The sequence below is a fragment of the Bactrocera latifrons genome, unplaced genomic scaffold (assembly GCF_001853355.1).
Source record: "Bactrocera latifrons isolate USDA-ARS-PBARC rearing strain unplaced genomic scaffold, ASM185335v1 scaffold_170, whole genome shotgun sequence".
Classification (NCBI taxonomy): domain Eukaryota; kingdom Metazoa; phylum Arthropoda; class Insecta; order Diptera; family Tephritidae; genus Bactrocera; species Bactrocera latifrons.
In genome coordinates, this window is record NW_017535186.1 from 124468 (window position 1) to 151836 (window position 27369).

The 27369-nt window shown below is 36.7% G+C and overlaps 1 protein-coding gene across 1 annotated transcript in view; it reads right to left on the reverse strand.

Moving 5' to 3' along the window:
- LOC108966823 overlaps window positions 1-27369 on the reverse strand; it is a 68855-nt gene that overhangs the window by 33386 nt on the left and 8100 nt on the right. The window contains exons 4-13 of the mRNA XM_018929916.1: window positions 25493-25650; window positions 21954-22744; window positions 18295-19097; window positions 16242-16362; window positions 14433-14595; window positions 9700-9849; window positions 5994-6115; window positions 2279-2371; window positions 1197-1343; window positions 526-684 (exon numbers count right to left, since the gene is read on the reverse strand). Coding sequence (XP_018785461.1) covers window positions 526-684; window positions 1197-1343; window positions 2279-2371; window positions 5994-6115; window positions 9700-9849; window positions 14433-14595; window positions 16242-16362; window positions 18295-19097; window positions 21954-22744; window positions 25493-25650 — 2707 coding nt within the window. The remainder of the gene's footprint in view (window positions 1-525; window positions 685-1196; window positions 1344-2278; window positions 2372-5993; window positions 6116-9699; window positions 9850-14432; window positions 14596-16241; window positions 16363-18294; window positions 19098-21953; window positions 22745-25492; window positions 25651-27369) is intronic.

Consider the following 27369-nt stretch of genomic DNA (forward strand, 5'->3'; position numbering starts at 1 on the left):
TAAGTCAAAACATGTGTAAATACGTGTTGAATATTTCTTCTCCATCCATGTGAGTGAGTGGAAGAAATAGCTGATAAATTAGTATGAAATGAGCATAAAGCTACGGAATTGCAACGCATGCACCTGCCAGCTCGTCTGCGCCAATACGTCACTCCACGGAAAAGTGTGCTCCACTTTGCACCGAACTAAGAAGCAAGGTGTTCGCGCCACTTCACTTTGGTTATTGTGTTCGCTGTCAGTCAAGCAGGATGGACTGTTGAGCGTACGTGATCAACGCTTTTCGCAAATTTCTCTCTAACACATAAGTACGGTAATTTTATGTGAATTGCAAACTATTTTTTATAAGCTAAGTGATGTATGGCAAAATTTAGCGGTCTATATTTTATTAGATTTATTTTGCACTTACTAATCAAAGTGCCAATGAACTGCAATTGCATACACGTGTAAGTAGGTTTTTGTAAGAATACATACATATATGTGTGTACATTGTATATTTTGTGCAAATTTCTGACGTTAAACACTTACCCCGGTATGCCGCCGCTTTCCATGTGGTTGGCCAGTGTCACATCATTCGACCACACATCAAATTGCCACTTGACCAAACCAAGTACACCGCAATGCACACGTCCGGTGTGGATGCCGACGCGCATATTTACATTGACCGCCATCACTTCGCGAACAAGCCTATGGTTTCGAGTAAATAAAGTAAATGAAAGCAATTTCGGCCAGAGAAAGATATACACAAAATATTTAATTTCGGCAAAAAAGGGAAGACCTTGGGCATAAATATGAAAATTCGCGGAATTATTAGAAAATGTAATGATTTTTTAGTAAAAATTTAACGATATCGCTTCTATCTAACAAAATGTAACAAAAACAGTCTACATATATAATTAAAATATTTCCTGCATACACGTGTAATTGATTAAATTCTTCCTTTATTATTCCTATGTTTCTAGTTTGATAAAAATACCAAAAAATATTCACAGTAAATCCGACATGTTGGCAAAACCTCTATGGGATTGGTGTACCATATTCAAGTGTCCAAACGTGTTCAAGCGCCTAAATGTATGTTGCAATTTCAATCGCTCTTATAAAATTCTCCCCAATCACATGCTCGACTTTCTATTTCTTACTTATTTTCTTTGAAGGTTTAGGTGTAAGCAAATTATATTTATAAGCTGTTTTGCACTTACGCTATCGCATCAATCATGTCCAAGCCCATTTCCACTGCACAATGAGCGTGATCCGGTCGCGGCTCCGGCAGTCCAGAAACACAATAATAACAATCGCCCAAAAGTTTAATGCGCAGACAATGATGCTCAGCGGCCAATCGATCAAATCTACATTTTTGCGATAATTAAAAAAAAAGCGGTAAAACCAATAAATAAGCGTATAATAAGGATTCATAAAATGTTCCATGTATATATAGTATACGTATGCAATATATATACTAAGGAGTAAAAGTTCACTATAATATTTAAGGCCATATGAAATGCTTGGTGCTAATTTTCTCATTCTCAAAAGAACTACCATATCGCACTTATTTATGAGTGTACTGAACATTTTGGCCTCCATTGTTGCCTTTCGACAACTTTTCAAATGACTTGTGCACCGTCTCGACACACATCGAATTAATAATCATTTTACAATGCCGAAGCTGGCGATTAGACAGCTTAACTTACACAAACACATTTCTACTACACATATGTATGAGCGTCACATGTGACTTATTATTTATGCGTACACCTGAAACAATTTAGAAGCAAATTATGTTTAATTATTTGTTATCGTATGCTATTACGGTATAACAATTAATTATTTTGTTTCGTTGATCAAGATAAATCGCTTTGTGAATTTATGGCTTACTCGTGCTTCAACACACACCTGCCATTGAAAATTGATGTGTATTCGCTCGTAAACACATAAAGACAGAGCAAACAAAATATTTGCAGTAAAGATTGTCATTTCTGTAGTTATTTCTGTCAAAGATGAGCCCAAATTTGGTTTAGAGATATATTTTGAGTAAAGTAAGAAACAAAGAGTCAAGAATTTAAAGAAATTATAAAACAGCTGGAATCAATAACGACTGGTCAACCATAAATTAGTTGTATATTTTTCAACAAATTTTGGTTTATGTCCTCTTCCCTTATTAAAGTTAACTAAACAAAATTTCTTATATAGATCTCAGAAATTACGAATATGTTTTTATATATGAAATATATATAAATTTATTTTCCAATAAACTTTTATTGAATATAACAGTATTTAGTTTTACCTGGCAAATAATTCATTGAGCAATCGTACCAACTCCTCCGCGGTGCATTGATCAGAGAGACTGGTGAAACCGCAGATATCCGCAAAGAGGATGCTATTCGAAGAGAGAGAAAGCAAAGATTTTAATAATTATTATTTATGGAGTTTAATCAGACATCATGTATATTGGAATGGTATAGAAAGAAAGCCGTTTTTACTGACGAAAATATTAAAAAAGTCCACAAAATAATTTTGGATGCTGAGTCTCTATATTTATAAATACGAAAGCTGTGTGCCAAAAAAAAACAACAACGATTTGCTGATTTGAGAAGTATTTGAAGCTCTTTAATCGTAATAAAACCGATTTTTTGCGTCAATAAATGGCAATGGATGAAATATGGCTCCACCGTATCACAACGGAGTCCAGTCGACAATCAGCCGAGTGAACTGCGCATAATGAACCCAACTCAAAGCGTGAAAAAACGCAAAAGGTGGCGGGAAATGTTATGACATCGTTATTTTGGGCAGTACATGGTATAATATTTCATCATAATATTCATTATCTTTAAGAAGAAGAAAGGTCTGGCCACCAGTGACTGTTTTCTGTCCTCAGAGCTCAAAAGAATACTCGCTGAAAAGAAATGTAGCAACAAAAAAAAGATAATCGCAGAAACTGAAGCTTATTTTGAAGCCTAGAGCAAATGTATTGTAAAAACTGTATTGAAAAAAATTTTTTACGCTGTAGTCGTTGTACTGTCTTGGAAGATATCTACATTAAATAATAGAATCAAAATTAAAAAAAAAATATGTGTTATCACACGAACTTTTCAGCCCACCTGTTATTTCGGCCAGATTACAATAAGAGTTCAAAGTCATGGGTGTTTGAAAAATGATATTTATAAAAATACATAGGCACATAGTCAAAACAATTTAGAAACATTCTTGTGCTAATCTCAGCAAATCCACTTTTTATAATACTCAACTTTTGCTATATATTTAGGAAATAAACATTTGTTCCACTGTTTCCTGCTTTGCATGCACAGCTACATGCAGACCACTACTTGTGTTCAGCCACATACTAATTCTTGGAGTAAGTATAATTAATGCTTAATTGCTTGGAAAAATCATCGGTTTAGCTTGGAAATTGAGATACGCAGCAAATCACCTGAAAGCACATGAGTGCGCCCGGAGCCAGCTGAATGTCTCTATATTTTGTGGCGCCAATGATAATTACAAATGACTAAACAAAGAAGTGGACGAGCTAAATATAACCTAAAGTTATCGGCAATATACTAATGTATGTGTAATATACTCTGTATTTGTGTATCTGTGCCAACTACAGGCAGCAGGGCTACTGCACTGGACAAGCCTTTTGGAGAATAAGCATTCTTACCGTTTTTGGCGTCAACCTTTGTTTATATAACACGTGCTAAAGCAAATAAATGCAGTCCACTTGCAACAAATAAGGGCTGCTTATATAATGAATCTTGCAATTTATAGCATTTTTCTAAAAAAAACTACTTGAGCTTCAAATTCTACCGGTTTCCCTGAACAAACTCAGGTACTCAGCTTTAAATTATTAATTAAAGAAACTTTATTTCAATTAGTTATGCAATTACTGGCTGCGCCACTCATAACTGATAAATATATCGAGACCGAAATATTTCGAAGCTTAACACTTATTCATCTATACATATACATATAACTCGCATTTCAAAGCATCAGACTCGCAGACGTAAATTTATCTCAGGCTCTTCTTTTATGAGATTTTGCACGAGATTTCTTTTATTTTTTTGCCCACACCAAATATTCGTGAATGCTCATTCTCTCTTCGAAACGGCGTCGTCGAAATTACCTGCCTACGAACATATTTGTGTGCACCCCTCGCGCATATTCCGTTTTCTTCCAAAGTGGCAATTCAGAAAACAGGAAAAGAGCAATTCACATAGTAATCACCTTGACGCGTTTTATTTTGCGCTTTTTTACGCACCCTCCTCACTTGACGCTGGCAAATAGGCTAAATGTATGTGGCGTGGGTCATAACAGCTTAACTCATAACACTTTTGTTGTTGGGGTCGGGGAGCGTTGTGTGGCAATAGGAAATTGTAAGAAAATTGTTGTTCCCTTCATAAATTCGCTGAAAGCGTGTAACGGTACAGATGCCTTACGGGGCTGTACATGAAATGGCACGAGAGGCTACTTCTGCACTTCTGCAGAATGTCGCCTGAGATTATTAGTAATTGTACTCGGATAGAAAAAATGTAATTGTTGATGAATGAACGGTAATTTAACTTGGAGAAAATGGAGATATAAATATGTGTGTATTTGAATAGTCCTTAAAATAGAAGTAACGATTTTCATTCTATCTCTATATTCTAGTAATACCGGCGTGAAGTAAATATTTGGGAATGAATTTTATCCGGAACAGCTTCGATTTTGAATATTTCATTTGTTTTAGTCTAACTAGAATAACTTAATATGAAGACTACAAATTTTCTAAGCTGAAAAGAGACCTTTGGTGGGACTACGGCATAACTCTCTTCCAAAGTTTCTTTGCTTTCAAGTTAAGTAAGCTTTCTCTTTTTTTTTTACCTGTATTCAATCACCTTCTTGTCCATACAATTTACTGTGTAAGCGAGAAACAACAAAAATTGCATATTCTTGGGAAATTTTACAAACTGTGGTTTGTCTGACCTTGTGGATGGATCATATAATAGCAGGCACTGGAACCAAAAATATACTCTATAAGAAATTATACTATATACAAAACCAGTAAGACTTAATAATGACTAATTTTAATTTCGGAACCGAAAAAGGTCACGTCAAAGAGAGGTCAAAAATCAAGGCTATGTTAACAGTTTTCTTTAACTATTGAGATGATGTGCACTCCGAATTCCTTCTGACCATCCAAACTGTCAACTGGTATACTATTTGAGAGTTATGCGTCGTTTGCTCGAAGCTGTCCGTAAAAGGAGGCCTTAATTATAATCCGACACCTTTTGGTTTTTGCACCAAAATAATACACCATCGCATACTGATTTGATTCTTCGTAACTTTTTCGCCGAACCTACAGAAGTCGTTTAATTTAGACCCGTATTACTTTTGAACATTCAGAAAACTCAAATTTGAGGAGGTGACATAGATTTTGAAAAAAATTAAAGGTTTTCAAGTTATGAACAAAGTCTTACTATTTTTTGCTCATAGTAGCATTAGACATATGGGTGACATACCATTATATTGACTTTCTGATTTGATTTGCATCTGTAGTGCTAGAAGAATGAAGGATCACATTTTATTAATTCATTTAACTTTATTCCTTTTAATAAATTAAATAGTTGGTTCGTCTTCCAGAAATTACCTCCGTATAATTATCGGAACACGAAGAATATTTTTATCGTAATGCTTTTTTCTGCCAAGCGAAGTGGAGAAGAATGAAAAAGTGTTCTGAGTCTGAGGATGGAGCTTCATTACTTCAGTTCGAAAAAAAAAATTTAAAAGATAATTATCATATAATTGTGACTAAGCACAACTGAATAGCCACTCATTGCCATTAGTCATGAAAAAGAGGTTCACAACAGCAAGATTGTTTCAGATTCAACGCTGTTGTTTACAATAAAAAATCGGTATTACGTACTTCTTTAAACACACATGATTTAGTACGTGAGAATGATTTAAATATGTCTGAATCTTTATGCAGTTACTTGCTAAAACATCAGAACACTCATTTTTTGGCTCACCTGACATTCTCGTGTCGTTGTATATAGATTTTGTGAAACTGCGTATCACGTGGCTGCCCTGCAATGTCGTCCTTCATTTCCATGGCAACGTGACGCGGCAACACCGACAGCAGCAGACGTTCCTGCGGCAATGCAAAAACAATACAAGCAATACAACAACATGAAATTAAACACTTTGCCAAATACGAAGAAAAATTCAATTTAAATTGGCTTAAATATTAAATAAATTAAAGCAGAAATGTTTGAATAATTGATCCCAAAATAAATTGAAGCGCGGTTGATGGCGAAAAATCAAATTAAAGAAAAAAATGTGAAAACAAATGTAACAAAAAAATTGTATTAAATATTGGAGGGCACGGAAAATTTTGTTTCTCTTTGTGAAAATGAAACAGATGCTTACATATGTATGTACATATTACACAAACAATAGTTTAGTGACGGAAAAAATTCCTTTTAACTTATTTTACTTTTTGTTGGAGCAACTTATCAAAGTTTTATTTGCTTTATGAACTTTTTTACTTATGTGCTTTCGCGGCAACTTGGCGACTTTTGCTCCTTTTGGTAGACTCGGCTTCGAACCGCGCCGCTCAGCTTATGCGATCTCTTACCAACACAACCACACACCCACACATGCACACATGTAAACCTGTATACATGTAGCACATGCCATGCAAGTTACTTTCTCTCTTCTTCTTTGCCTTACTTTTTCATTTGTTGATGGAAACAGAACTGCAACACCATCTCCAACATCGTCAAACCGGCCGCTACTGCATTTTGGCCTCGGTGAAGTGCGACTACTGGCTCCGTTATATAATAATATTATATAAAATGAAACTTTTTTGCAGTTTTTCGCTTAGGGCTTTCTGGCTGCCTGCTAAACAAGATACACTTGCGGCATTTCGATTATTAGCGGTGCTTTTAAATTGGAAAAGTCAAAGCTAAGCGAAGGTCAAGGAAAAGTCGTACACTGCTGTGCTTTAACATTGAACACTAACTCAAAGTAAGTAAGCGCCATCAGTTTATTTGGGAATTGACTAACCTTTGACTTTGACATTCAGAAAAAAAAAACAAAAAACAGAACTTTTGTCTAATAAAACGTATTAAAACTGCGAGGAAAATTTGGCAATCAAATATACTAGAAACGACAGAGTACAAAGGGTCAGTACATACATTCCGACAAAAACCGGAAATTGTAAATAAAACGCAAAATAATTAATTTTCCATCAATTTTTATATGGTCGCCTTTAAAGTAATCCCCACCAAATATAATATACTTATGCCAACGATTTTGCCAGTCTTCGAAACACTTTTCATAAGCAGTTTTTAGAATGACCTTCCGCTCTTCAAGCGAATTTTGTTTTATCTCTTCGATCGACCGAACGCGGATTCCATTCTGATGATTGTTGACTTGCTTGCAGTCAAACTTTTCGCCTAATGATTTTCAAGCACACTGTCCTTCACTTTTTCAACATTTTCATCAGTTGACAAGTTCGAAGGTCGTCCAGTACGACGCATGTCTTCAACGAACTCTCCATCGTCTTTGAATCTATATACCACTCCTAGGCATGTTTTTTGATAAAACTGAATTACCGTAAGCCTTTTTCAACATTCGCATCCATTCCGCACACGAAATTTGGTTCTTCTTCTTTATTGGCGATTATGGTCGCCAGCGCGCCAGTCGTTCTTCCTTTTTGCTGTTTGGCGAAAATTGGAGATTTCAAGTATAGCTAGGCGTAGTGCGTCGAATACCCTTATAACTGGGGTGTTTTCGACCATTCGAACGATAGCACCTAGCCAGCGTAACCGCTGCCTCTTAATTCGCTGAACTATGTCAATGTCGTCGTATATCTCGTACAACTCATCGTTCCAGCGACTGCGGACCATAAATCTTCCGCAGTACCGAGTTCAAAGAAACTGGCCGACCATCGTCAGATGGCGTCAGATGGCGTCAAAAGTCTCCAATTTCGTTTATATTTTATTTATTATTTAATTTATTATTTATTGAAATGTAGAAGGGGAAATACTTCCAAACGAGTTTTCCTGCAGGGAATTTCAAAATTTATTCTCAAATGCCGATAGGTAAAGCATAATAGCCCTCTAATGTAATTTTTCTCAGATATTAAACAAATTAACTACTACACGAGTGCTTTTCTCGGTATGTACTTCAGGTAATTACAATCGAAAGTTAGGAATAAGTGATTATGGGTGAGAAACTAGAGGCTGAAATTCGCATTTCAATAGCTACTGGCTTTTGTGTAGCTTAATTAATTCCATAATGATAATGTAGTCTTTCTAACATACACATAGGCATACAAATTAATCGATCTATGTATATACTGTGACTATTCAAATTAGCTTTTGAAGCAAGCATGAATAGCTCGCTAAAGTAATATTCATTGCTCGTAAGCTCACGAAAACTTCTCAACTTCACTTCCTCTGAATGTTTATCCGCTTTCCTCAGGCCTTCTTGTATAACCCCTGCAAAAACTCACCGATAATTTGGTTTGCCATGAATATGCAATGTGACATGAAAGCCAAAATGATGGTGAATAGTGGCAAATATGTGTTAAGCTGCCGGTGAAGGATGTGTAGTGGAAAACCGCAGATTTGTGCGCTACAAGGTGTCAACTGTGGGAGTCCCGCCATGTACGCACTGCAGCAGAATGCAGAAAAGAAGTGTACAAAACTAAGCTTTTGAACAAAAACAAAAACAAACTCAAATAAGCGTGTGTGTGTGGATTTGTATGGAAAATGCCCACACTAGCACGCCCACATGCACGTGCAGTCACCAACGCGCTAACGAGTTACACTCATACCTGTTCGCCCAGGGAGCAATGCACTAAAACAATATGTGGCTGGCGAGTTTACCAACCGGCACCACTGAAAGCAAACAATGCCAAGCGAGAGTGCAAAAAAATAGCAGCGACGTGAATGTGATGCCAGAGCTTAGAGCAAATGCGGAAAATTTTTCCTAATGAAGGCCTTTCAGGGAAATGTGGATTTGAATTACTGGCTGTTGGTGGATGATTGGTGAGGCTTAGTTGGATCGGATAGAAAAAATAATTTGTTAGATCAACTTTCAAAATTCTTTGTTCAGAGAGCTTAGGGTTGAAGCCGTTTTTATTGAAAACAAAAGGCAAACCAATTTACGGTTATATATATTGGGTTATACCCAGTATTGCTCTTCATCGAATTGAAATCTTTGGACTACGTTTTCATCCATTACCCGTATTCATTTATATCTAACATTTTCAATTTTTAATGGATATAAGTTAGAGCCAAAAATCCTTCGTCACCGTCAGATATCTCTTTTCTGAGGCTTTCCGAAATATCGACTTAATCAAGTGAATCCAAAATTTTGTAAAATGCAAAACCGATTATAGAAGCGCTTTAAAATATTAATTTTTATTTTTATTTATGTGCAAGTACCCCTTAAACCAAATATAACTTCTTGTTATATTTTCTCACTCTATTCAAGACTAATTTTTTAAAATATCAGAGATATAAGGCCTCTGAAATTTCTACAAAGCCTTCCAGAAGTCTCGCTATCACCATCACTCGGCACTTGACAAGGGGCAAACAAATATGGGGATCGTATGAAGTCAAAGTCACATCAACACACATACATGCAAGCATGCCGCTACCCCCACTCACACTTTTTAAGATGTGAGTAGCTTTTGAGTGAATACGAATTGCGACTACTCACCTGTTGCTGATTTTCGCGCTGCGTACGCAACCGCGCCTCAATGCACTGTCGCGTCTCGATGAACGCCTTCCGTTGCGCCTTCTCCTTCGGCCAATGTGTGTAAATGCCAGTCAGATTGGAGAGGAGTAATGCCAAGAGGCTGCAGAACAACTGTTGCACGTTGAGTTGTGACCGAGAAGTGGAAAAGAGAAAATTGTTATAAAGTAAATGAATAAATGGGTGAAAGCATGTGGAAATGTGTGGCAACAAGGAATAATTCATCACATTCCATTCGGCGCATATATGCAGCTATTATTGCAACTAGGCACACACAGCTCGAGTGGAGGGAAACGTTTAAGAATAGCTTGCAGAGTGCCACTGTGTAGACATTTTGTATTGTAGGTGTGTGTGAGCGGACACATGTTTGTGGCGCAGAGGAGTAAACACAATTGCCTTGTGAACGCAAGCCATGCATGTGGCATGCCACAAGAAATTGCAATCGTAAGTGAAAGCGTTGGTTTATTTGTGGCGGTGTATTTGTCGCTTTTACACGTGTGTTTAGTGTCTATGTGTGTGTACGCTAGTTTTTTGTATCCACAACCAGAGACCTATTAAGTTAGTCTTATGGATGAACTACAAGTGTTTGCAGCACTCTACACAAGTGCAGGGAGCATCCTTTGATGCATTCGTGCCCGTTTCTGCTGCACGTAGTCTTCGTTTAACAGATTTTACCGTGCTTATTGTAATTTCCTGTCAGTTTCCATTGTAGTACATCTGTTCTTGCCGCTAGCAAATTGAATAGCTCCCTGCACTTATTCTTTTCTTTTGTAGCCAACTTGTCTGAGTACTGGCAGATTCACTGAGTGCTTTCGTTTATATATATATGTATGTGTGTGTGTGGGCTACTCTACACATTGGAAATTTTAGGATATGATAAGAAAGAATCTTGTTTTTAGTATTTCCATAGGGGGTGTACACTTAAGGACCAATAACTGCATTCAGAACATTTTCTATCTTTCATACCAAGTTTGCTATTTATCTACAATTTTAGGCAATTAACGCACTGCTTTAAGTTTTTTTAGGTGTTGGATCTTCTGAACCGGCAAACAAGTAGTAGCCGCAAAAGATTTCATTCAAAATTATAAAAGTGAAAGCAAACAATCAGAGCGACAAAGTGCACCGGAAATTCTAAAATTTGGGCGTAAAATTATATAGGAATATTCTTTTCCGCTCAACAGTTTAATTTTCCGAACGCTTTTTAAGTGGAATTACTTACTCTCTTACATATTTTATATGTAGTATATTTTGTATACATTTATATAACATTTACGTTTGCGTATATAATTTGAATGGACGATTTTAAACTCATTTATTAGATTCCTCTTCTGTGTTACACTTCAAGCAAACTAAGCAGAAGAATATTGCAGAACTGTGGCAGAAATGTGCACGAAAGGCGAGCAGCAAAAGAACTGACCACTCTAAGAACACTATCAGTCATAATGCAGCCTCAGAAGTTGTTAGCTTTATAGGTCAAAAGTGTGTAAAGACGCCTTGATTAGATATCCAGGGTGCGTCCATCACAGGATTTATAACAAGGCAAGTATTAGTATATATGTAAGCCTGCTCCTAAGTTACCAATAACAATATCTCGCACCATTTAGCCTCAGTAAAACAAAGTTGCCTACACACTTCCTCCAACGCTATTGTACAGGGTTTGTGTGGAAAGTAATAGGACTGAGTCGATTTAAAAAAATTGTGTAAACCAGTCGTTACATTTTTTTAAAAGCTTTGAAAATAGACTCCTTCTGCGTCGATGTAGGGCTGCCAGGCCGATTTACAAGCATTGAAGGCGTCACGGAAGGTATTCTCCGGAATAGCCTTGAGAGACGAGGTGCATATTTCTGGGATCCCCTCTGTCGTGTCAAAATGTTTGAGGCAAGGAAACTAAAAAAGTCCGTGGGGCCACATTACGCTTTAGGGCGGCTGCAGAAGCGAAGGTTGCCGGCCTTGCTTAGGTCGCTGTTCACAATAAAGACGGTGTGAGACGGGGCTTTATCGTGGTGCAACTTCCAATGGGCTACCATCGTTTTTTTGATGAAGAATATCATATAATTATAAAATCGGCATAAGTAAGAGTAAAATGACAGCGATTTTACCACTTTTTTAGAAGTACTCATATACTCTCGAGTATTTAATTAAACTATATAACTTTCCAGATATTTTCTCATGATTTTTTTAGACAAAATGGCAGAGCTCAATGATAGTAAGTGAGAAGTAGCCAATCAAAACTTAAACAAAAGAGAAAAGCACACTTGCATTTCTTTGTCAAAAAGTAATTTAAAAATCCATCAATTACTTAATTTATTAATAATAACTATTCTATTAGATAATTTACTACAATAGATGTCAAATAAATGTATGTTAAAATTAATCAAAATCCTTTTCGAATTAAAAAACAATTATTCTCACACAATTTTTTCTATACTTGCATTTCTACATAATCGAAATGGAATCATTCGAAATGCAATTGATGCGCTAACTTGATTAAGGTTTTTAATGATAATCGTTTTACAATGCTTAATCTTTAACTGTTTATATTGTTTTTATATTCGACAGACGAGCGCACGTAATATTTGAAAACATTAAATATGCGTTATATGCCATCAAAATGGAAACATGTTTGTATTGTTGTGGCCAACACAACATTGCTCGTGTGCTAATTCCCACTACTTATGCAGGCATTATAACAACATCGCGCAAACAACCGTTAATACCTGTGTATATAAATACCTGCAATGCGAAACCTGAAAATGAGTTTAATATGGAATTTTCATTTACATTCACATCTTATTGATTTAAGTCAATGAAGTTTGCAGGAATCAGAGCATATAGTATACCAATACATACACCTACATATATCCAGACACATACTTGAATATAATTGTATAATATACGAATATATAATTGTACGTACACATTTGTGCACAACATTTTAAATCAATGGAAAAATAGCACTGTTTTTTATGTCTATTTTTTTACTATTGACTGACTGCCGTTGTATGCTTTTAATACATTATTAAAATGCAAACTGAATATTTGAGTTTGTTGTTAAATAATTTCCACGCAAACAAAATCATTTACACACTTATAATACAGATATACGAGCAGGAAAAACTTAAATAGTATGGATTTTATTGAATTTTCTCTTAATGCATCACATTATGTATTAAAATTAATCCAGACTTGTTTCGGTTCAACTTTGTAGTAACGATTATGTGAAAATTTGTCGTCGATTTTGCCTTAGTTTGAATATAGCCAATATCAAGATTTCTTGCCTACATTTAGGATGAAGCTCATATTCGATTTCACTTTTCGTAAAAAAAATCGAAAAAATATATGGTAATCTCTAACTCAAATGCTTTACTATCTAAATAATTATAATATAAGTTAAGCGATTATTTTTATTTTTTATTTTTTTTTTTTGTAAATATTGGTTAAGCCCCAAAATATGTCAAACCAATTTAATTTTTCTATAAATCTTAAGGTTACTAGTACCACCCTAATGTAAGTACATATTTTCAAAAGCATTCTCCGTAGAACTAAAACGAGCAAATAAAATTTGTAAAACGCTGGTATATCCTTAACCAATTATTTAATTAAATAATTTAAAATTATTATTTTTAATCACGAAAATTTGTACTGGTTAAACATTTGGAGTATGAAGCTTGCCAATATTAGACACCAACCAAAAGACCTGAATTTAAAAAACAACGATGTCGAGTGACAAATAGTGGCTTGACAACATAACCCTACATTCTTGAAATGCTTCAGTACTGGTAACTAGAATTGCGATGGTGCATATCCGAAACTGTTCAGAAAAAAAAGCGAATGTTGCTCAAAAATGAAAATTCGCTGAAAAAACTGAAGCCTGATTTAGAGCTGGCATGCATATCTTGACTCAGGAGCTTATTTTGAGAGTGGATCAAATTTGTGGAAATGTTCTGGCTGCTATAAAAAAGCTGCTAAGATCGGATGACACCTTCTATCCTAATTCAAAGAAGCTAGCAAAGTGCTCCCATTCAACGTTGAAAGCATTTTATTTATTATGAAGATAGTCTAAAAATATTTAAAAGGAAAAATCTCCCCTATTTAAACAGTTCAAGGATTTGTATTCTAAGCGTCACTCATCCCCACCAGCTAAGTTAACCGTAAAGTATATGATAATAAGCTCTTGTAATCATATATATGAACATACGTCACTATAAACACGCTGCACTGCAGTGAATATCATCAACTTAATCTGTCGTCTTCCAACATATTTTTCTAGCGACAAAAATTCCACGCGCAAACAAACAAACTCATCCTGCAGCGATCGCATTACGACATTTCTCAACAGCGACAGAGACAAACAGCAAAGAAGTCATGCGATGTGCAACAAGCGCGCAAAACAACTAAGCCGCAGTCACAGTAAAAAAACAGCTGTGTGCATGTTGCTTCCCCGTAGTAAGGGAACTTCATTAAATAGAAAAATTTTCACTCATTGCTCATGTACCGACTTCTTGAGTGAGGTAACTGGGTGTGTGTTGTCGCATTCTTGCGAAATAATAAACTACATCAACAAATTGACTGCACTCTCTTCAATACTGCAATATTACTTTATTATTATGATAAGTGAGTGTATATATGTATATATGGTATATATTCTAGCGTCAAACGATATTAGTATGTATGTGCATATGTGCGTTGCAACTCACCTCCTGCCAATGAATCGTCGCTTCTGTGTAGCGCAGACTAGTGTAGATGTGCATGCACGACAACACGATACCGCCGATGAGAGCCTCACGAAGACGCAGCGGCAACATTGTGTACGTCATGTAGATGAAGACAACACAACAGGAACTGCCATTGTACGACTTGCTGCAAAACAGAGGGGAAAATATAACCAAACGCATACAGATTCACACAAATATAAAGAAATAAGTGAGATAAATAGAGACTCCTGGGGTATTCCGCAAGAAATAATAATTTAATGAAGTATGCTTGTATATGTAGGAGTGTGTGTGTGTGGTTTTTATATATTACAGAGTGAGCGTATGTAAGCCATACATACTGCGATTCATGTGTCACATACATATATACGATCAACCAGAAGCGCATGTTGCGTATACGCCCCGGGTATCAGTGCTAGAGTTATGCGCTTTGGAAAAACACTGCGCTTTAGAGCGAATTTTTAACAACAAAAAGCTGTAATCCAAATTGTTTTCATGTGAGGGATTTCATTTGCGCGTGTTTTTGCTTTCGAACAAGAAATCGCAGCTAATAATTAGACAAAGCATAAATGTTTTATACAAATGCTCTACTTAATGTCAACAACATGGCTATGCATGAATTTCATATTACAAGCAAAACACAAAAAGTTAAATTCGGCTGCAATATGACTTTAGTACCCTTCATATGATCATTTCTAATAAGATAAAAATGTATAAAAAGTATCGTATCTAGATTTTGATCGGTTATCTAGTGTGTGGCAGCTATATGTTATAGTGGTCTGATCTTAACAATTTTTTTGAAGGTTGTACCGTTATCTTGAGAAAAATTATGTGCCAAATTGAAGAAAGATATCTCATCAAATAAGGAAATTTTCCATACAAGGAGTTGATTTTTTATTGTATTTTATATGGCAACTAGATGTTATAGTGCTGCGATATCAGAAAATGATTATTTGTATACTATATAAATACTTTACAGGGTCTCTAAAGTTTTGTTTTGGGTGATACAAACTTCGTTCAAACTTAATATGCCTCGTTCAGGGTATAATCACAATAAAGCCGAAAAACTGTTTAACCAATAATACCCTCTTTGCAAATGAAAAAGTTAACTAGATATGGCACAATATAAATATTTTAAATTTTTTCGTGGAGACATCAGCAAAACAATACTGTTTTTTTTTTTTTTTTAAATTAAGTTATTAGACATGCTTATGAGGTAAGGTATTTGTAATGGAAATATTATTTTTTTTTTTTAAACTTTTTGTGTTTTCCAAAACCGAAACTCAATCAGATAAGCTTTCAGCATTTAAATACGCAAATTCGCGCGCTGAGCTTGAAATGCATCTAACTTCATAATAGATGTGCATACCACACCAATTATACTCTTATTTTCATGAGGTATTGCATAAATATATGAAATATAACAGCTGAATTGCAGAGCGTTGCTGCCTATTTACTTGCGATTTACGCTATAGCTTGAAGTTCTGTAGACTCGCTACAATCAATATCAGCATTGAAGCATATTAAATGCAACCAAGCGCAATCAGCAGCTTATTATGCTCACAAACTCCGCCCACATCTCAATTACAGTGAGTACAAAAGTGCTCATAAGCTGAACGCGAACAATAAAATCAAATGTGTTTACTATTTATAGCAACAAAGCATGTCCACACTCATAAATGTACACTTCACACATAAATCCATACAAATAAACATATGCGCCCACGATCAGCACACATAATGGAAGCATCGTTTGTTATGAAGCAATCGATGTTCAATATTCTATATACTCACCTTGGCAACGTCGCGTAGCCGACGGCAATTTCGATGGCAACAAATGTGCCCACAATTACATAAGACACCAGCACCAGGAAGATCTCATTCATTGCCGGTTTCGAGAGTATGCACAATAGTGCTGCAGCAATTGGCAAATAGAAATTAAATTGAAATAAATAAATAATATTGCAAATAAAATTTTTCATATGATGTAATTGAGTTTGCTCGGATTGAGTTAGAGGCTCCGCATATTGCATGACAAATGGATATTAAACTTTTTAAGGAAATCTATTAGTACTACTGACCACTTCAAATGTGAAACTTGAGTTATTAATTTTTATGGAACTTCATAATATAAATTAACTATTATATAATATATCTAGTATTATGTTACTTACTTTAATCTCATAAAATATGTAAGAAATTTGTCAGCAATTTTGAGAAATCTTGAGAAATTTTAAAAACCGCTCAGCAGTTCTGAACCTCTTCAAGTCCCTTTAAGTTCTGAAGATATTTTTGTTCGTATGACTATTTGAAAACATCGCTACAGTAGGCAGAAAATAGTAAAACTTTTTAATTTAAATTTCCCGCTAAAACCCATTCATCGAAATATTGTTTTTTTTTTCTAGGTTGGCGTCACTGTTTGTAACATCTTTGCCTAATGTCACATCCAAATGAACATTGGTGTATAGTATACGCTTGTCTTTCTGAAGTACATAAAGTGCATTCGACGATTTTTACGATGAGTGAAATTATTCAACAAAGAGTTCCATAAAATTTGGTGTGAGGAATCAAATTTCTGGTGCCGAAACGTTCCGAACCTTGGAAAAGGCCTTCGGTGATAATTAGTTGTCCCGAGCAAAGGTTTTTTATTTGTAAAAATTATTCAAAGAACGTCGAGAACGCGTTGACGGCGAACCACGTTCAGAATGGCGATCAACATCAACTCATAATCAACCCCATTAACAGCCAGAGATCTTACTGACATCGTGGAAAGATCATTTGGGCCTAAGAAAAGTGAAAGCACCAATAAAATTCCTCTAAAACATCGTCGCGTTAACGTCCGTGAAACAATGCTTTCCGCCTGACAGGATATCATGAAACGTATTATTACTAGTGATGAGTCTTGGATCTATCTTTTTACCAAATATCTTGGTAAAAATGTGCCGAAGCCGAAAAACAACGTCAAAGCAGGTGAAAAATCAAGGCTATGTTGACAGTTTTCTTCGACTTTTTGGTGTGGTACACTCCGAATTTCTTCGACCCTCCAAACTGTCACAATACTCGTAATATGTGAGCCGTCTTCTATTATACGTAGTCTGTGCGAAGCTATCCGTAAAAAAACGCCGGAATTATAGGCTGATAATTTCGGATATTTCGGGAATTCATTTTAAACACTGTTTCGAGGATTGGAAAATTTGGAACCAAGGGGATTACTTTGAAGAGTACGACATAGATTTTGAAGAATAAATTAAGAATTTTGAACAAACAAAGTCTTACTATTTTTTGCTCATGGTAGTATATTATTCTACTATATGATCAAATTTGACCCGGACTGAGCGAGCAAACAAAACCAATAATAAAAAGATTGATACAAACACGAAAAATTTAATTAAGTATTGACTATAATAAGCCTTTGTAATAAAATATGTGAAATTATAGTTTTTTTCAAGTTCAAGTCAACTTTGATCCAATGGGAATTGTTATTATCGTAAATATCGTATTTGTACTATGTTTACTAATTGACAGATCTCATATCTTAGATACCGATCCATGCCCTCGATATATAGCTCTGCATCTTTATTAGCATTTTCTCCTACAAAAAACCTTACTTCACTTGCAACAACAAACAACAACAACTGAGAGGGCACCTACATAACAGTAAAGCATGCTTTGTACTAAAAGCAAGAGCTGACATTTTCAAAATTTGCATTCAACTGATTTGTGACCCTCACAGCTTTCATTTCCCAACCCCAACCCCAACCCAACGAGCTAACCACTTTTCACTTCTTACTGGTGACACGCTTATTGGGCCCTCAACCAATTGACATTTGTACAAGTTTGTACTCACATGCATAGACCAGCACACAAATTGTCATCACCACAAGAAAGACCAGTACACGTTCATCAATTGCTGACAGCGTTTCGAGCAGCAGACGCAAGTCGGGGTATGCGACATTTCCAGGCGCAGCTGTGATTTGTTCCACATCACTGGGCATTGTCGACGGCTCGACTTGCTGCCGTTGCTCTAATGAAGCTTTCGCAGCTAGCAGATTTGCTATACGTTTGCCACCGCCCGTATTCGCCAATATGGACACATCAGCTCTTGTTGTTGCCGCCGCAATTGTGTTGGTTGCATTGTCCAGCGTGTGTTCATTTATGGCGTCGTAGTGCCCGGTTGTCATCGTCGTTGTCACATTTCCATTGCTGCGCACGCTATACTCCACTTCATCAACATTACGTGCCATATGTTGTTTGTAATTGTTGTTGTTATGGTTGTTTGTATAAATCTTTTCATTATTTTTTTCAGCGTCAAGTGAATCCTCACCGTCATTCGTTGTGACTTCCGCTGTCGCTTCACTTATACCTGGTATTGCTGCCAATTTTTGCTCGTATTTGATGGGCGCAGCTAATCGGCTCGCGTGCTCGTGTCGCTTTATCAGTCTCGTATAACTAGTATATTCGGGCAATGATGGGTCCTGTTCCCGCGCAAAGCCCCGCACATGCCATGGCATTCCCAAAGCATTGCTGTGATTTCGCTTGCGTCGCATAATTCGCACTCGCCTCGTCGTCGGTCGCCGATGTTCCAGCTCCACACTTGCCGCTACGTTATGCTCTGCTAGCAGTTTGTTGTTGTCATGTAATAATTTCAATCTGTATTGATCGAGGTTGAAAAGAAAGAACACCAAGCACGTAAATCAGATTTATATATCAGCATATAAATATGTGTATATATATAAGAGCATATAAATGAATTACTGCATCATTTGTCACAGACTAATAAATAAAATTAACTGCATACGTTTATATTGCATAACAGGGCATATTTTCTGGAAGAATAAAGCTGAGGATATGAAAACGTTGAAGTAGATCAAAATCATATATCTCAGAGCAATTAATAATAGCATATTTTTTACACATATGCAAGCCCATTTTAGCATTTTTGAGTCCACGGCTGAAGGTACCAAAAAGGCCAGTGTTCTCAGCTTTCCAAATGGGATCTGTTTTTGAACCGACCTTTAACCTAATCTTAAGGTTACGGTTAAGCTTAAGTGTTTTACAAAAAAAAAATTGCTCAAATCAGTAAGAAACCGTCATCAAACCAAAGAGAAATATAAAAAAATGGAATTCAAAATGAATCAAATAGCCATTTAGTACACTGTCCTAAAAAATGTTTTATGTTTTCTTTCATGTACTAAAACAATAGCAAACTTGTATTTCAAAATGGACAGAGCGGCCAGAAGGCATTAATAAATAATTCAGCACTTTTGAAATGAAGACAAATACGCAGAAAGCCAAAGCTGAAGCCCTGAAAAAGTCTGACACTGAAGGTGCTCCCTTGCTGTTGCGAGAGCTGCAAGAGTGGAGAATGTGTGGAAAAATAGAAAGCTTGTGATATGTCAGAAAGTTAATTCTCACAAGAAATTATGACCTGTTTAGTTTGCCAACTGACATGTACAACAACAACAAATGTAACAAGAAAGAAAGAGCTAAGTTCGGGTATAACCCAACATTTTGTATTCTTGCTCTCACATATTAGTTATATGGGGTCTAGGGCGAGTTTTCACCCGATTTTAATAATTTTCATACCGTTGCTAGGAGTTCTTAGAATATTATATTGGTGGTAGGTAAATATTGTTGTGGTTTAAGAGATGTATACATTAAATTTATTAGAGGGCCACGCCCACTTTTTCAATAAACAGTTGATTCATTTTGTTTTGTTTCTGCCAAGGAAAGAGCATACCAAGTTTCACCAAGATATCTCAAATTTTAATCAAGTTACAGCTCGCACGGACGGACGGACAGACGGAGAGTCATCCGGACTTCTGCTCGTCTCGTCATCCTAATTATTTGTATACATATATGCATATATCCCTATATCTAACTCGCTTAGTTTTAGATGAAACGCACTGCCGTTAGATGAACAAAACTATTGTGCTCTGTAGCACCATGCTGCAAGAGTATAAAAATATGCCTGCTTATTTTTCTGGCCGGCTTATGATATCAAAGCAGGATTCCTTTTTATATTTTTTCCTTCGTATCTGTATTTCTATCACAATGTTAAAGCAAATATGTGCTTTTTAGACGCTCAGCCTGTGCATGTGTTTGAAACAGTTGTCTGGGCTATGCGCATAAGCGTCGCCTTTCATCTGAATTCTGGCATTTTTAGTGATAACAGAGCGGTTTTGACATAATTTTCTGCCTGTGAGAGTTGGCCTGCTTTGAAACGGCAACATTGCACTTTTATCGATTCGCCAGTCTCGGGTTAAGATATTAAAGATTAAGGTCATTATTTAATATATTTTTCTTTTCACAAATTTTACTCAATGTTGACTGAAGATTAGTGAACTAATCCCGTAATCCCGTTCGCGTAATTTTAAATGCAGTTTAAGGTTTAAATTTATTCAGCTATTTGATTTAACCAAGTCCATTGCAAATATATTTCACTTTCATTGGGTTATAGTATTTATATGTCAATAGCGATTTGTAAGTATTCACAGTTACTCAAGTCAAAGTAAATTGAATTATTGTCTGCTCCGTTCTTATTTTCCACAACATTTCCTATTTTCTCCGCCACCATTGGATTTATTCATATTTTTCACTTTAATTCTTTTTTACGGCCCTAAATGTCAACCTTTTCTGGAATTTGCTTTTGCCGCCTAATATTTATTGACGTCTCTGCGGCATTTCGAATCTTATCGCGGAAATTTATGCGCGGGCTTCCATACTTTATGCCAACGGTTGTTGTTGGTTTAACAAAGGGTAAAAATAGGTTTTTCATATCGCGTTGCTCATAAATTTGCTTTAAAAGTCAAATTCTCCGCGCTGACAACTCAACCGTTGTTGCTTCTCTGTTCAGTAAAAGCTGAAGCTCATGAAATTCTATATTATTGCGGTATATTGGTATGTTCAGAGAAATGTCTCGTTACCTTGTGTTTTTTAGCAGCTTAAAAAGATATAAATACTATAAATTCTTATAAGTGACGTATTATATTAATTTGTCAGAATCGCTTTAGAGCTTACGGCCGGTTTAATTGCGTCAACGCAATCGGTTGTTAAGGTAGTGGGAACTTTTCTGTCTAGAACGGAATATATTTGAGTTGTTAGTAGAATACCGTCAGAACTACTTTTGTAAAATTGTGAATGAGAAAACTAAGTTGCAGCCGCCCGTACTGGTGCTTCAAACACTTTGCGAAAATGGAAGAAGAACGGAGATAGATTCCAAAAATCTTAGCTCGAATTCTTGGAAAGAAAGCTATAAGGAACCAAGTTGACTTCACTACATGTACACCTGAAACCGCCGAATCGTTACTGCATAGATACTGCGGACTTCCTCAGAACACTTGAAAGGCTACTGAATAATAAGGTACGCTAAATTCTTAGAGCGTTAAATCACCGCATTATACAAGCCAGATAATTCACTAAAGTTCGTTTTTACAAATTCCCATTAGGAAGCTGTAAGCAACAACAACAATTTTCATTATGCGCAATCTATAAATGAGTACTCACCTGGAACGCTTGAAGCGATGCAACTTCGGCCAATGGCTGTGTTGATGGTATTTACGTTTAAGGCGCTTAAAAGCCGCTGGCGCTTGCAGCCACCACTCCGAGCTGCTATGTCGGTCGACTGCATAAGCAACGCGTTCGCTGAGTGGCAGAGGTGCGACGAAAATTTGCGGATCACGCCAGTCTTGTGCCGCATACGGCAGGTAAGTTGATGATTTCGTGGTTATAGGCGGTGCAATGGTGGTGGCTGGGCGTAACGGCGGTAATGTAACCGATGATAATGTTGGTGGCAATGTTGGAGTTTGCTTGAATGCCGCACTTGCCACAAATTGTTGTGCGCTAATTTTCACTGTCGTGCCTAAGCCATCAGTAACATCACCAACGATTACATGCCCGAACAGCGGCTGCGCTGAGGACCCGCTCATCGTAGCGTCAGTTGGGACCGACTGTCGGCTTAAGAGTTGCGCCTGGTGATTGCCCATTTCCGTTAATGTTAAAATTGAGGTTGCCGCTGTCGCGCTGCCATTACTCGCGCCGATGGCAACGCTGCCACCGCCACCGCCACCAGCAACAGTGTGGCTACCACCATCGCCGCTCATGCCGTTAGCCGCATTGTTGCGCGTGTAGTTCGTTCTGACGAACGTTGTTCCTGTCGTGCTGCGACGCAGCTGCAGCGTGGTGAAGACGATTTGCGCGCTTGACAAAGCCACAATCAACGCCAGCAGCAACGCCAGAATGTGCGTCGTGTTGCTCTGATTCATGCGCAGAAAGTAGCGCTGATAAAGCATTTCCACCTGCAATGAAAGCAAAGTGCGCGCTGCGGTGAGCTCAATGGGTACACACACACATACTTGCTAAAGTGGAAAAGTTTGAAGTAGCAAAAAGTGTGTTGCGGAATTAGTAACACGGAAAACATTTCTGACGGCAATCGCCTCCCCCGCCCCTTAAGCCACTGACTGCCAATTGCGTTAAACTTTCGCAATGAAGTTAGACGCTTGGGAAAATATTTGCTCTACGGGCTACTTACAAAACTACATAATAGAATAGACAGCTTTGCAGATAAACTAGCGAGAAAATTATGTAAAGCGAAGGATAAGTAATTGAATAGAGCAAGGGCTATTGCAGAATGGATCAGAAAAACAGAGCGAAGAAACTTAACGTATTCAAGAATGGCTTAAGCATTCAAGCATAACTTAAATGGCTAAAAGGATACTAAGACTAGTTTATTTGTGAGGAAATGCCTGCAGGCGTATAAGAAGTGTGGCTGCAGAGGTTAATATTTTTATGTGCACGGAGTTCAGTAAGCAAAAATTACGTCAAATCCTCAAACTTATTTCGGGAATATTTTATAAAAGTATACAAAACAACAATAATGAGATGAACCTATTCGGTTCTCATTACATACATATTTCCATCGAAGTCCTCGAGAGCTTAAATTGCTGCTGAACTGTTGGCCTCGTAGCTACTATGAGACTCCGCTGAGGCCCTTGAAAATTGTGAAAAGTGAAAGTGTCATAACAGGATGAAACCCATTCGAAAAGGAGTATAAAATATTATAACAAAAAGTAAAGCACAAATACTTTATTAACAAATGGCAATTCGAGAAGAAGACATGAAAATTTGTTTATTTTGTAAGTAAATAATGTTATCTCTAATTTTTCTTATTTAATTATACCCTGAACAGGGTATATTAAGTTTGTCACGCAGTTCGTAACACCCAGAAGAAAGTGTCGGAGATCCTATAAAGTATACATTATATATAATAATCAGTATGTTAAGCTAAGTCGATTTAGCCAAGTGCAGCTGTCTGTTTTTAAGATATCGTTTTGAAATTTTGCAAATGTCCTTTTCTCTGCTACTCATTTGTCGGAACTGTCGATATCGGACCACTATAACAGATGCCGGACAAACTGAACGCTCGGAATCAAGTTCTTGTATAGAAACTTCCTCATTGGACGACATATCTTCACGAAATTTGGCATGGATTACTGCTTAAGGCAACAATATAATCTCCAAAAAAATTGTTCAGATCGGATTACTATAGCATATAGCTTCCATACAAACCGAATACATAGTTACTAAAAGAAATGCACCTGTGAAGGGTATATTAGCTTGGATGCAGACGAAGTCACATTTTTTCTTGTTTTCCTTTTCCAATAGGTTTCATCCTACTAAGATTTTTTTACACTTATTGGACTTCTACCAATTACTGTATCACTGCCAAAATCTAATTTTCGATATCTAAACATGTTTCAGCTTTTCAAATCTCAAACTAGAAATAACGAGAAAAGATCATTGGAACCCTGAGAGAATGAGCTAAGTATACATTTCATCGTCTTGGTATGTTTTAGAAATACATTTTATAAGTATTTGAGAACTTTATGCAATACTTTCTTTTTATCTAAAAGCAGCAAGAAGATTCTAAACTTTCAAACAAACTGAAGACTAACAGATTTTTATGCATAAACAACATCGCTAAGGCTTTCATGTGTCAAATATGTGCACAAAGCATAAAGTATCTAAACACATTCAAGTACGCTCCAAAAAAAATTAGGTTCCTGAATGATTTTACTGCTAAATTCCACTAATTTCGACATATGTACACTTGGAAAACATTTTGTGCAATTATGAACAGATTTGCTTTATATTCAGCCCACATCTCTACCCACAAATAATCAAGTAGCAGACGTAGCTTCGGCTTCAATAATATAATCGAGCGCTCGTTAATGCCCACTTCAGTTGACCCTGGTTTACTGCTATGAATTCGTGCTAATTTCACTAACACCGTTAATATATGTTTATATGCGTTAAATAGTGCCCGAAAGTCCCACTGGAAAATACACACACATTTGCGGTCGCAAAGGTAAACATGTTGCGGTACAGGCCTATTATCCTTTCACGGAGCACGTGCTGTGAACACATTAACGAAATGTAATTACATTGGCGAAAGCATAAGCTCACTGCGGAAATTGGTTTTGTAGAATGTTACCGACGTTAATATATGTATGTGCAGTATATATACATATATATTTGCATTTGAGCTGGCGTATATGTGGGCACAGTTGTCGGCAAAGTTGAGCATATGCGAGCAGCTAGCTGCATGGAACTTTTTGAATTATAATTTCTGTTGAGTGGCAGATTTTATATTTAATTCAGAAATATTGAACATAAATTTCAAATAACCTTTTCTAAATAGTTTTTAGTAAAAATCCTTTTTTAAACTTCAAAATGCATTTAAGTGACCCCAAAAATTAAACTTTCCATTTTGTTGAGTCCCCTTCATACAACAACAATTCATTAACGCTCAATTGCCAACAGCCAATTTGCATTCACATTACCGGCAGCACTTCAACCATTCCCCCCTCCGGTCACGCGCCGCTTCCATTTCGCTCCGTGCGATTTGAATTTACATATTTTCCATGCTAAGTAGTCTCGGTAGTGCATGGTAAACAGTTGATTGGTTGGACGAGCAAACGCGTCCCCTACATGCAAACACACGTGCACTTGTGTGCTTGTGTGTGGGTGTGTGTGTAAATACGTACCTGTAGATTTTTAAATTGATGTGTTGTACAAAGGCGTAGGATAACACGGTTCAAACGAAACCAAAATGAAATCGTCGGACTGAGGCCGCCCACGCCGCCACCGGTGCCATTTGTGTTGCTGCCCACCTCCGTGTTGCGTCCATCCATCGATTCGAAATCTGTTGAGCGAGAAAGAAGTGGCAACTATACAAACTATACAAACAATCTAACTAGAAAACATTAGTGGATATAGATATATATGTGTGTGTGTGTGTGTTAACTAAATCTATATTCAGGACACCGATACGTATGTTCGAAATGTGTTTGTGTTGGATGTATTTTTGCAAATTCAAATGTGAATTCAAGTTAGCGATGCACTTCAAACTTTACCTATCCGGAATATGCGTGCACTTTTAGCCACATAAGTAATTTGAAACAAGCCTTATACGGTTACAGTGACTTCATTTGAAAATCCTGAGATGGAGTTCTACTGAAATTTACCAAAGAAAGACTTAGCACCTTTCTCAGTACTTACAACGAGCACTTTCGTAATTACGAAGAAATCACAAGTAAGCTAAAAAATTTCATCAAAGAAAACTGCGTACAACTTTGAAATATAGGGTAGTCGAAAAAATCTTTTCGAATTTCTAATCAAACTTCAACTAATTTCTGTTAACTTTAATGAACCAAATATGTACGGTTTTAGTCGACCACTCTTTGTCATTTTCCCACTACAGATATTATTTCATCAGTGTAAAACTTTTCTGGTTTCTCGGCGAAAAACTGCGAGAAGTAATTTTCACAGGCTTCTCTTGAAGACAACTTTACTCCATTAAGGGAGCTCTTCATTGACCTAAACAAATGGTAGTCCAATGGTACAAGGTCAGAGCTATATGCATCAAAACTTCCCAGCCTAGCTCTCGCATTTTTTGCCGAGCCATCAAAGATGTGTGTGCTCCAGCGTTGTCCTGATGCAAGACGAAGCCCTTTCTATTGATCAGTTCTGGTCGTTTATTTTCAATTGTTTGCTTTAATCTTATCAGTTGTATATTTGTAAGTTGGTAGACGATCACATAAAGACTAGAAATCTTACAACAGCACCAAAAACGGTTGGGATTTTTTTTATTTGAGTCGAAGCAAACTCGTTTCAACTTTTTCAATTTTTTTTTTAAGAAAAACATAGCCTTTAAATTATTCTATTACGGCATTTATAATATATAACTCATAACTTTTATTGAATGGTTTTCCCAACACTTAATACCACAGCTATAAAACTTAATTCTAATTCTGATCATTTTACAATTTGCCATCAATGATGCCAATGAAACCGTATCAGTCACCTTTTTAATTTCGCCGAGTTTTAAGGCTATGATTAAGCTCAACACTTTCTTCGAATGCAACAACATTTCAGGAATATAAGGAAATCAACACTAATCCAAATGGAAAACTGATACTCTCACAATAATCCAGGTAAATGCAAAGAGAAAGAGCATTTGGAAATATGATTACGTATACGCCCTGCAGCACGGATTACTTCGAACCGCAAGTGCACACTCCCAAGCAATCTCGGGCAAATGCCGAAAAGGCAAACGTGCAAATTTTCGGCAAGCAGTGCAGGGCAATTTCGTGTGTGCATTTGTTAAACATTCAATACACGAATTTTCCATTGGAGACTTGCACCATAGCGTAATATTGCACTTACTGCTTTATGTAAAATTTCAGCAGTTAAGCTGGACTGAAGCATAAATCTAAAATGATTTTCAAGTACGCTGTGTGCTTATATCCTGAAAACTATTGTCTAGCTTCTTCTTCTTGATTGGCGTAGTCACCGCTTACGCGATTATAGCCGAGTTAACAACAGCGCGCCAGTCGTTTCTTCTTTTCGCTACGTGGCGCCA